Source organism: Lithobates pipiens, unplaced genomic scaffold (assembly GCF_037356315.1).
Source record: "Lithobates pipiens isolate NorthernLeopardFrog02 unplaced genomic scaffold, aLitPip1_a1.2 Scaffold_13, whole genome shotgun sequence".
In the NCBI taxonomy this organism is placed as follows: domain Eukaryota; kingdom Metazoa; phylum Chordata; class Amphibia; order Anura; family Ranidae; genus Lithobates; species Lithobates pipiens.
In genome coordinates, this window is record NW_027507718.1 from 137,658,652 (window position 1) to 137,671,458 (window position 12,807).

At 42.7% G+C, this 12,807-nt stretch overlaps 1 protein-coding gene across 1 annotated transcript in view; it reads left to right on the forward strand.

Moving 5' to 3' along the window:
• The window catches only part of FSTL3 (follistatin like 3), a 138,731-nt gene that overhangs the window by 4,297 nt on the left and 121,627 nt on the right, over positions 1-12,807 (forward strand). The window contains exons 2-3 of the mRNA XM_077475631.1: positions 1,269-1,454; positions 6,911-7,126. Coding sequence (XP_077331757.1) covers positions 1,269-1,454; positions 6,911-7,126 — 402 coding nt within the window. The remainder of the gene's footprint in view (positions 1-1,268; positions 1,455-6,910; positions 7,127-12,807) is intronic.

Here is a 12,807-nt window from a genome sequence, read left to right on the forward strand (position 1 = left end):
TAGGCATGCCTGAGCAGATTGTTTGTCTGGGTCCTTTCAGAAGGACATCTAAGCCGACACTAACCTCACAAAGGGGCATCATCTTCATCAAGAGCCTTTGACCGTACACTTTGGCAGGGTTTCTTGACTAGTGTCAAATTAGAGACCTTTTCCGTATGATGTGGTTGCAAAGATTTAAGGAGATGCAAAATGCCCACTTTGATCCATGCTTGATTTTCCTGGAAAGACGTCATGTAAATAAAAAATCAACTGATGCCACTTGTCCTTGGCCCTCTTGCTCTGTTTCTGCCTTGGGTTTTACACAAGTTGTTCCTATATTAAAATTTGCTTACTCTTCTTCTGAAACAATACAGGGCCTCACAATAAAATGGCCAGAGTTTAGTTTAGGCTCCTGGAGTCTGTGTTTTCTTTTTTTTAGGACTGGGAAAATTAATTCCTCGATTAATCTTTAATTTTTTTGATCGATCAAAATACTTTTGATTGGTACTCTGGCTCTTTGTGTGCTGGTTGCATGTGTTTTATCTATTTTTTAACCATTCTTTTCCTTATTTTCACCTAGTAATCTGGCAAATAGCATACTTCATATCCCAGGGTGACTACATCACTCCTCCGCTTCACGTCATGGTTATCATCCTAGGCTGCTCTCCTTATATGAACTTCAAACATGTCCATATCTCTTCATCTTTATTACACTTGGGCCAGGGCAATTGGTAGTTTACAGTGGATAGCAAGGAAGGAAAATATAGTATTTCATCCTCAAATTTAGAGCAGAAGCACAGCTCACTCTGATACCCCTTGCCAGCAGTGGCTGGCAGCCCTGTAGTCAATTGTAAACACAGACCAGGGGCTCTGGTAGAGGGGAGCATGGTGAGCTGAATGATTTCAATGCTTCTGCTGTGAACATTCATGATGAATTGCTCCACTTTACCTGCAGCTACAGAGGTGGGGCCTGGCTATAAATTTAATTTAAATATGTAAATGTCCATATTCCTAATTTCACTTTAAATGTAGTGATTACATTTTGGATTATATGTTTAGTTTTTTCAAATGTGTTAAGTGTTATTTTCGAGCATAAAATATTATTGAGTTCCAATGCCCTGATATAAAACTGTCACCCATATTCAGATTTGTTTTTCAGTTAACTAAAAAGAATTGGTGCAGAGCACTGGTAAATCTATATAGTTTAGCATTTTTTGTTTCATTGTTTTTTCCATACTGCATTAGATGTAGCACAGAGATGAAAGAATTTCTCTGGTGTATTTCTGCAGGGGGAACATGCTGGCTCCTACAAGGTTCAAGTTCGACCTGCAGCTTGATGCTGTTAACAGCAGTAACATGGGATGAATGTTGTGGAGATGGACACCTAGACACTGCCTGGTCCAACTATACTGACCCCATGAACAAGATAGGCCTGCTGGGCTTCCTAGGACTGGTCAACTGCAAGCCCTGCAGAGGTGAGCCACAAATATGACTGGTGTCCTAGATGGATGAAATTAAGTAATTCAAGGCAAGGTGGTAGAATTTGAAGATTGCATGGGTACTGCAAATGTACTATACCTTCTTTTTTACGTGCCTAATAATATGGAAATATCAAAAGCTAATTGTAAGGTCCAACCATCAGACTACACTCCTCTGGGGGAATTGTACAGTCCACATAGAGAAAACCTTCATGGCTTAAAAACTGCTCACTTCAGTTTTTTCAGTGTTTGTTCCCCTAGGAGACAAAGTACATGTAGTACTTGTTCCCATGTTTCTATGTGCTTTATAAGCCTAGCTATGAGGTTACACATGCCACCCCTTTAACTCAAGGCCAACTGACAATGTAGCTAGCAAGGATATAACTGTTATAGGGCATGTCTTGCCACCAGGCCACTTGCCCAAGACAATCAACAAGAGGAATGCAAAGGGAAGACAGGGATGTCAGTCTCCTGTGCCTTTGCATTCCTCTTAACACTGCTTACCCTGGGCAAATACTTAGACAGGTGGCGATTATCAAATGGTTGTCTCCTGCCTAGCTACGTTGTTGGATGGCTGTGAGGGAGAATGGGGGCACTCTTTATATACTTGTAACTAGGCTTCCAAAGCTTGAAGGAACATGGGACAGTGTACTACATGCACTTTGTCTTCTGGGGATAGAACAATAAAATAAACTTAAATAAGAGCTCTTCTTTAATTTCCTAATTTATTTGACCCGCCTGCTCAAATCAGTTTAGTTTAAAGGAAAAGCATAAATGAAAACTAAACAAAAACTGTTCATTTTATTTGAAGTGGCATGTGATTAAAGCATGTGGTGTGTTAAGGAAAATTAACCTTCAGAACCCAACTATTGCAAGCCTCTGCGAAGACATCAAGGAGGATTTTTTTACACACTAACAGAATTAGTAGCAAGGCTATTCAGAAAAGCAGGTAGGCCTATGGAGAAGCTATGTGAGAGTAAAATCATTACTTCTTTAAATAGCTGTAATGAAATCATGGAGCACTGGTTGCCCTTAAGCTCATTATGGCATACAAAGCTGTGTAGGGTAAAACCGCTCCGAAGCAGCCTGTGGAGATCCCTGGCTGCTATGTGAATCCAGGATGCCTGCCTGGTCCGCAGCCAGACAAAAATGTAAAAGGAAAAGGAGGCTGGCGGCACTTCCAGGAATAACTGGGGCAATCCGCAACTATTACCGTAAGCACAGGAGTGTGAAACTGTGTCTGCTGACCAGTTTGTACCATGTTTGTCATAGCGCTGTTCTTATGGATTTGAAACAAAGAAGTACTTTTATTCCTGAAAGTCCAGCCTCCTTTTCCTTTTACTCATTATGAAATATTTTACATTTAGAAAAGGATACCCAAATGCAAACATTTGACATATTAGCTCCCACGATAGAAAACACAGAGGAGCAGCCTTGTAAATTCCATAAACTCTAGATTAGAGAAATTAAATGCAAATTTGTCCTTCCTGACAATGACCCGAAGTCCTCTCAGACAGTGGTACTCTTACGGTACTTCTTTAGTGTCTTTGACAGCGAAACATAAATAATTATTTAGAACAGGAACTTAACAGTTATGTAAAAAAATCTAAGAAAAATGAAAAAAGTTGTGCTTGATTAACCCCGCTAAAAATGAATAAAATGTGAATATGGATCAAAAATGGCAATCCAAAGGGTATTGAACCCAAGAGAAGTGAATATTACCTAAATGAGTAAAGTGAAAAGTCAATTGCACATATAAATAAAAAAATTGGTACAGACGTGAACGTCTCTGAAAGGTGAATAAATAATCTTAAATGCAACAATGTTCTCAAATAAGAAAGATCCAGTAAGATGAAATGTTCAAGGACTTTCACCACCATCGCCAAGCAAAATGGAGATCTCCGTGTGATAATCACTCAAGTGGGGACTCTTACTGGAAGGAGTGGACCTCCTGTAGCAGCGAGGTCAAAAGTGCCTGCAGATATAGCCCTCTGCAGGGTCAGAAGGCACGTCCCATCACAAGGATTCACTGGCAGTCTGCAGCAGTCTTCCTCAATATCCTGTTACCGTCCAACTCTCCTCCTAGAGATCCCGGTCCTCCAAATATCACAGAGCGTATGAAAGAATAGGAGCTCCAATAGTATATTATCATCAAAAACATATTTTATTACTTAAAATCCATGGTTGGATTTACATACAGTGAAAAAAACGTTTGCTGGCAAAACAAAAAATTCAAACACCTGCACTTCCGGGGTCATGTGGGGAATGGAATGGGACTAAAGAGTCTTTGTATACTTTAATGAAGGACTTAAATGATTATGATAGGGGTATTGAATTTAAGTATGAGGCAGATCTACATACCATAATTTTTTTAGATCTAAAAATATGGGCAGATGGATGCCAGCTCTTAATTTCCACCTATTCAAAACCACAGATAGGAATTTAGGAATTCCTTCATTCCTTGTAATAGTTGTCACCACCATTCATGGTTAGATTAAGTTCCAAAAAGCCAATATATGCCCCTAAGATGCAATTTTACTAAAATAGAAGTTTTTAAGGTACAGGCCAGTGTTTTAACTAACTGGTTCATCGAGAAAGGTTACTCTGCTCAAGTCCTAGATCAGAGACTGTTGGAAGTTCAAGAATTGAGTAGGGACGACTTCTATTGAGAGACCTAAAGTGACCAGTGAACAAACCGATTTCTCTTGGCCTTTTGTCACTGGATAATCCCACTAACATGTTTCAATTAAAAAACTTGTGCGTAAACACAGGTATATACTGAAAAATTATCACATGCTTGGCCCCATTCTTCCTGATAGACCACGGGTGGCATTTAGAGGAGCTTCTTCCCTTAAGGACTCACTAGCCCCTAGTGCTTGTGATCCCCCTAACAACAATAAATTAATGTTATTCCAGAATCTAGTAGGATATTATAAATGTAAAATTCCATTTCCACTAGCACTACCCAAGAATTTCAGATAAAATCCTTTATTACATGTTCGACTTCCCATGTAGTTTACCTTCTAATGTGTCCTTGCACATTGCAATACAAGGCATTACCTTGAGGTCCATAATCAAAACCCTAGAGGTACCTCCCTTATAGGTATAGATAAGTTGAAGTTACACTGGAGAGGAGGACCTAAGAGGCGTGCCATCTCTAAACTCGAAATTAGTTAGGTATACAGGGTTAAATGCCTCAGGCCTTTGGGCCTTAATGCAGATGTGGAAATGAATGCTTTTATTGATAATGCCTAATATTATTATTTATTTTTGCTTATAACCATTTTTTACTTTAGATTGTAATTATGAGTTGGGATTTTGTCTTTGAGATAGATCTAATATCCTTTTTCTGATACATCCACTAGAGGTACTCATCTCAATGTGACGACTAGAGACTAACTGGAGACTAACTGGAATTAGGTTTCAGACTTTTTTGCATCACAATATTTGTTTTTTATTCTCATTTATATCTATCTCATCTGCGGACTTGATCCTTTTGTCTATCGACAATTTTATTCTTCATATTTTGTGTCCTTGTTTTAGACAGCCCAATTGGTTCCCATATTTTGAAGTCACATTGAGACTTGGTTCTATTCTTCTCTATGTAATGAGCATTAATTCGATATACAACAGTTGCAATATGGTGGCAAGGTGAAAATGAGGCTTGGTTTCCTTGTTGTGCTATAAATTGGTGAGGGCTCAGCTCATCGTCCGTACCCCTGGAAGATATCATGTATGAAGAAAGCATGTCAGGCAGAGCTACACGCTGACATCATCACCCCCCACATGACCCCGAAAGTGCGGATGTTAGAATTTTTTGTTTTGCCAGCAAACTTTTTTTATGCTGTATGTATATCCAGCAATGGATTTTAAGTAATAAAATATGTTTTTTAAGTTAATATACTGTTGGAGCGCCTATTCTTTCATAAGCTCTGTGGTATTTGGAGGACCGGAATCTCTAGGAGGAGAGCTGGAAGGTAGCGGGATATTGAGGAAGACTGCCCCAGACTGTCAGTGAATCCTCGAGATGAGACGTGCCTTCTGACTACGCAGAGAGCTATATCTGCAGGCGCTTTTGACCTTGCCGCTACAGGAGGTCCACTCCTTCCAGTGAGAATCCCCACTAATTGAGTGATTATCACATGTAGATCTCCATTTTCCTTGGTGGTGGTGAGAATCATGGAACATTTCATCTTGCTGTATCTTTCTTATTTGAGAACACTGTTGCCTTTCAGAGACGTTCACATTTGTACCAATTTTTTATTTATTTATATGTGCAATTGACTTACCACATTACTCATTTAGTAATACTCACTTCTCTTGGGTTCAATACCCTTTGGATTGCCATTTTTGATCCACATTCCCAAGTTATTCATTTTTAGTGGTTCAATCAAATAAGCACAACTTTTTTTGTTTTTATTATTTGTGTTTGCATGAATATATCTCATGTTTTTTGTTGCTGCTGTTTGCATATTTTGATTAAATTAGTGCTGTATACCACTTCCCTATAAAGAAAATCTACACTAAGGGGTCCATTTATAAAAAAAAAAAAACAGTTGTACAGACGTTCTATGCTTTCTCTCAGTGGTCACAAATAACCCCTGTATTTTACCTAATATGTTTATTTCCTGTGATCATCAGCTTCATCTAGTGGCAATAAAGGTGTATTCTTATGATAAAGAAATTTCAAGCCACTAGATGGAGCTGATGTTCGTAGGAAATACACGTTAGGCAAATTACGTTTTCTTTTTTTTTGTAAATAAGCCCCTTAATATAAAAAAAAGTAAAGTAAAAGTAAAGTAAAAAAAGAAAATGCATTGCTTGAATTAGATCATGAGCCTAGTCTCTATGCAAGGATGAATAATATGGACAGATGTATTTTTACACCTAAACTCTGTGTAGATATACTAACAATATTGTGGATAACAAATGGTGTTTCTTACATAGATTAATGTATCCTATGTCAGAAATCTGTGTCTTTGTCCAGAAACTAGTTGTTTCAGCTCTGGTTTTCATGAGTAGTTTCATGTTATTGGAAGACGTCACCCAAACATCCTCAGTTTATTGAGGCAATGTGGATGTGATCACACCAGGGGTGTCTGCTGTCGAACATCCTTGCCATGATCAAGATCAGGTCTCCATCTGGCTCTGCCCGTTTTAATAGCAGGCAGGTTGTGCTTTAAAAAAGCACAGCTTCTTATTGGGACATACTCATAATCCCTGATAATGACTATTGCACTACCTTCAGAATCAACCAATTCAGTCGGGTGCATTATAGGTTGAAAACAGGCTTTGTAACAAGGAACATAGGGCCCCTCGTAACTCCTTTCCAGAGAAGGAAAAGGGCTGCAATTGACATCACATTTAACAAAACATGATTACAGTATCTGTAAAATACATGGCCTATATGGCCTTTAGCTCAAGGATTTTTTAATGTTATTTTCTTAATGCAGACAACTGTGATGGGGTCCAGTGCCCCCCTGGAAAGACATGTATTGTGAAGGATGGGCGTCCTCAGTGCGAATGTGCCCCTGACTGTTCAGGACTCAACGGTGATATTCCTGTATGTGGCTCTGATGGGAACACTTACCAGGATGAATGTGAACTTATCACCCACAAATGTCGTGGACAGCCAGACCTGGAGGTCATGTACTATGGAAAATGCAAAAGTATGTAACCCATTTCCCTTATACTGTTGTCTTTTGCATGTCTTTCTATACTAGTGATAATAATATAGGAAATATCTATGTAGGCATGTTTATTTATCACTAAGTGATTGTCTTTGAACTGTGAAAGGACTAATTTACGGCTTATTTAGTCTTATGTGTTCTCTCTGGTATTTAAGGTGCCTGAAAGTGTATTTTAATTCCTCCCCTTGTTAAGGAATGGAGCTGTTTAAGCATGTAGCACTTAAGCAACACATTAAGTCTAGGTTCACATCTATGCGGTTGTGGTTGATGCATTTTTAGGCACATTTTGCGGTTTTAAACCCATGTTTTTGATGCGTTTTTGCATGCATTTTTCATGCATTTTGCGTTTTGTGTTTTTTTTTTTTCTGTCCCTAAGGCCTAATTCACACCTATGCAGTTTGCAGTTTTCATATCGCAGGTGCATTTTGACTTTTTCAATACACGTTTTTCATCCATTTAAGTCTATGGAACCAAAAACCAGAAAAAAGTCCCGGGCCCTTTCCATTAAATGCACAGATATGGTTTCCTATGGATATAGTTCAGATTAAGTGGACTGTAGTGTGTTTCTGCAAAACTGAAAACGCACAAAAAAATGCATAGGTGTGAACCAGGCCTTCGGGTTGAACAAGGTTATATTTCCTCTCATAGGCCGGTGATACTTCAGTCTGGGTGTGGGCCTTCTGGTCTCAAACTAAAGATTCTGCAGGTGATTGCTCTTTCTCAAGCTCATTTTAAACAGACCCATCATCCTCTGACCACTTCATAGGCTCATTTGCACAAGCTTTGCTCTCTGAGATCTGCATTTTAACATCTAAAAACCTGCACCACCAGAACCATGTGCATTGCATGCATTTGAGGCGTAACCCCATTCAGTTGAACGGGTAATGTTCAGTGAACAGTATTGCCTTCTGAACGTGGGTGGGGGGAGGATAAAACATTGTGGCCCCAGCATGTGTATAACCCAATCCACTGCCTTTTCATCTTAAAGTGGAAGTAAACCCATCGATTTAAACAGTTAAAAAAAAAAAGGCATGCCAGGAATGCTAACTGCACATTGGCTGTGCTCTCAGCCAAACTATCAAACCATCCAATGGCTGGTGTCATAACGAATCACATGTGCAGCACCATAGCAGTTGAAGATTAAACAGAGGCAAAGATGGCAGCTTCCTTGGCTGAAAACGATAGAGGAGTTTACTTCCACTTTAAGGGAGAGTGGTTAGGGAAATGGTGAAAACGATTGACCATGTGTTTTTACCCCCCCCACAAGTGTAAGCATAGTTAAACAGCACTAGCCTGTGTTTTACCTGGTCCAGCTACAGTCTCTGTTCCAGCATTATATCTATTAATTATTCATAACACATTTTTGTTACTTTTTCAGATACCAAGCTATGCAATGGAATAGCATCCTTAAAGGATGTCTCCAACTTAAAGCCTCAATGCACTGTTTAATTGGGCAACTGTGTGGAAAATTAGGTTTAATGTTGATAAAGTTATGCATTTGGGGGCTAAAAATATGCATGCATCATATACGAGGGGGTAGAACTAGGGCAATCCATGGTGGAGAAGGATCTGGGTGTTCTGGTAGATCATAAGCATCATAATAGCATGCAATGCCAAGCAGTGGTTTCCCAAATGAGAAAATCCTTTCTTGTATTAAGAGAGGTATGGACTCTAGAGAGAGAGATACAACCATGTTGTACAAACCATTAGTAAGACCTCATCTGCTTTGGGCACCATTTCACAAAAAGGATATTGGGGAACTGGAGAAAGTGCAGAGAAGGGCATCAAAACTGATAAGAGGCATGGCAGAGCTTAACTATGAGGAAAGATTAGCTGAACTAAGTTTATTCTCTTCAAAAGAGGAGATTAGGAGGGGATATGAACAACATGTATAAATACATAGGTAGTCCATATAGTTTGGTGTAGAGGCATTCACTTTAAGGACATTACAGAGGACAAGGGGACACTCTTTACGGCTGGAGGAAAAGAGATTTATCTCCAAATATGGAAAGGCTTCTTCACAGTAAGCTGTGAAAATGTAGAGTAGATTGCCTTTATGACCAACTCAGTAGATTGTTTTAAGAAAGGCCTGGGTTCTTGGCCATCTTCTTATTACCCAGGCCATTTTTTATGTAGAGCAACAATTATTTTTTTCAGATCCTCAGAGGGTTTTTTGTCATGAGGTGCCATGTTGAACTTCCAGTGACCAGTGTGAGAGAGTGAGACTGATAACACCAAATTTAACACACCTGCTCCCCATTCACACCTGAGACTCTAACAAGTCACATGACACCAGGGAGAGAAAATGGCTAATTGGGCCCAATTTGGATGTTTGAGGGGTGTATTCACTTTTGTTGCCAACAGTTTAGACATTATTGGCTGTGTGTTGAGTTATTTTGAGGGGACAGCAAATTTACACTGTTATACAAGCTGTACACTCACTTCTTTACATTGTAGCAAAGTGTAATTTCTTCAAATTTATCCTATGAAAGGATATAATAAAATATTTACAAAAATATGAGGGGTGTACTCACTTTTGTGAGATACTGTATGTAACTGTGCAACTGCTTCTGTATATACTACCCTATTTCCTCAGCTACTGCACTTTACCAGCCTTTGCACCCCTAATGCCACGTACAGACGACCGGACTTTCTGTCAGAATAAACTCTGACGGAGTTTCGAACGCAATGACGTACGACGGGACTAGAAAAGGAAGTTCATTAGCCAGTAGCTAATAGCTTTCCTTGCTTCGTATTTGGTCCTTCGGACTAGCATACAGACAAACGGTTTTCCCGATAGGAATTGATTCCGTCGGAAAGCTTTAAAACATGTTCTATTTCTAGGTCTGTCAGACTTTTTGAGAAAAAAAGTCAGCTGAAGCCTACACACGATTGGAATATCCGATGAAATGATTCCGTCTGACCTTTTCTGCCGGAAAGTCCGGTCCTGTGTATGCAGCATAACTCTCTACTCTGCTAAGTTTCTTGGTTTTTCTATAGCCATTGCATACTTTTAGTTTGTTGGTGGTATGAGATTTGCTTACTGTATAGTGTGATGATGGTTACAGATTTTCCTGCAGCAATATGAGTCACTAATTAAATTAAACCTCAAATTTTTACTTGAACTGCAGAAATATTTACCTGTCAGCTGGTGTGAACTCTGTCAGGGTCCCATCAGCAGAAGACTTCTCTTTCAATAACACCTGTTTACTGAGGAAATGTGTGAAACTGTGCCACTGCCTCAGACAGCCGCATACAGCGCCGATAATCAACCGATAGAGGTGGATGTGGGGACAGCAGCTGGGGGGACACAAGTTGAAAGGCTGGCCATAGGCCAGCCAATATTTTTAGGAGGAGCCTGAGAGGGCTATTTAAACCTCCTCCTCTGTCAGGGCCAGTGTTGTTGGGATTTCTGGGTGATGCCGACACTGCTGGCTCCTTGCTGAGTGACAATCGCGTGTTACGTTGGGGTGGGGGTGCAAGGCACTAGCGGGGATACCATCCGCCGGCCACCCACCCCCTCTTCACTCTGATACCCTTTTGTTTTTCAGCTTTTCAGCTCTTTTCTCCTGAGCTGATCCGACGCCACGTGGGGGCTGCCCACCTGCTTTCTCCCGGTGTTACCGAGGGGGGTGGGGGGGTGTATCGGCTGCCCGCCAGCTCCTCTCGCCAGCAGATCTGGGGGGGGCGCCCCCCTGCTTCTCCCGGTGTTTCCACTGGGGGGAGGGGGGGTTGATCGGCCGTCTTTCCGTCCTCCACCTGCGCTTTCACCTCAGCTCTCCTGCTTGCAGCCCGCCCACTTCTCCCGGTATACCCGCCGGGGGGAGGGGGGTGATCGGCTGTCCTTCACCCACACTCTCCCCTCAGCTCTCATGCTGGCAGCCCGCCCGCTTCTCCCGGTATTCCCGCCGGGGGAGGGGGGATGATCGGCCATCCTTCGCCCACACTCTCCCCTCAGCTCTCATGCTGGCAGCCCACCCGCTTCTCCCGGTATTCCCGCCGGAGGGGAGGGGGGGTGATCGGCCGTCCTTCACCCACAATCTCCCCTCAGCTCTCCTGCAGGCAGCCCGCCCGCTTCTCCCGGTTTTCCCACCGGGGGAAGGGGGGGGCGATGATCGGGTGTCCTTCCGTCATCCACCCACACTCTCCCCTCAGCTCTCCTGCAGGCAGCCCGCCCCCTCCCCCCTGTATTCCCACCGGGGGGAGGGGGTGGGCGGTCGTCCTCCACCTTGCGATCTCCCCTCGGCTCCGGGTGGTCAGTGTGCAGCCGCCCGGCGCTCATGGGGTGGTGTTCGTCCGCCTCCTCGCGCCTGCTTCCTGGGCTCAGCCCCCCCCCCCCCTCAAAGAAGGAAAGGGGGAAAAAATAAGGGACAGGATGGCTGTGGAGTGTATGGCACACATTAGCAGTTAAATCTATACTTGTTTTCAGTCAGCATTTTCCGTCATGGCGTTCTGTTCAGCATTTTCCGTCATAGCGTTCTGTCCAGCTTTCTCTGTCAGAGTGTTCTGTCCAGCATTTCTGTCACTGCGTTCTGTCCAGCATTTCTGTCACAGCGTTCTGTCCAGCATTTCTGTCACAGCGTTCTGTCCAGCATTTCTGTCACAGCGTTCTGTCCAGCATTTCTGTCACAGTGTTCTGTCCAGCATTTCTGTCACAGCGTTCTGTCCAACATTTCTGTCATAGCGTTCTGTCCAGCATTTCTATCATAGCGTTCTGTCATAGCGTTTCTGTCCAGCATTTCCGTCATAGCGTTCTGTCCAGCATTTCCGTCATAGCGTTCTGTCCAGCCTTTCCGTCATAGCGTTCCGTCCACCATTTCTGTCACAGCGTTCTGTCCAGCATTTCCGTCACAGCGTTCTGTGCAGCATTTCCGTCATAGCGGTCTGTGCAGCATTTCCGTCACAGCGTTCCGTCCAGCATTTCCGTCATAGCGTTCCGTCCAGCATTTCCGTCATAGCGTTCCGTCCAGCATTTCCGTCATAGCGTTCTGTCCAGCATTTCCGTCATAGCGTTCCGTCCAGCATTTCCGTCATAGCTTTCCGTCCAGTTTTTTCTGTCATAGCGTTCTGTCCAGCATTACTGTCATAGCGTTCTGTCCAGCATGCCTGTCATAGCGTTCTGCGCCCGGACTTCTGTCATAGCGTTCTGCCATAGGACTTCTGTCATAGCGTTCTGCCATAGGACTTCTGTCATAGCATTCTGTCCCTGGACTTCTGTCATAGCGTTCTGCCCCAGGATTTCTGTCATAGCGTTCTGCCCCAGGACTTCAGTCATAGCGTTCTGCCCCAGGACTTCTGTCATAGCCTTCTGCCCCAGGACTTCTGTCATAGCCTTCTGCCCCAGGACTTCTGTCATAGCCTTCTGCCCCAGGACTTCTGTCATAGCCTTCTGCCCCAGGACTTCTTTCATAGCCTTCTGCCCCAGGACTTCTGTCATAGCGTTCTGCCCCAGGACTTCTGTCATAGCGTTCTGTCCAGCATTACTGTCATAGCGTTCTGTCCAGCATGCCTGTCATAGCGTTCTGCCCCCGGATTTCTGTCATAGCATTCTGCCCCAGGACTTCTGTCATAGCGTTCTGTCCCTGGACTTCTGTCATAGCGTTCTGCCCCAGGACTTCAGTCATAGCGTTCTGCCCCAGGACTTCAGTCATAGCGTTCTG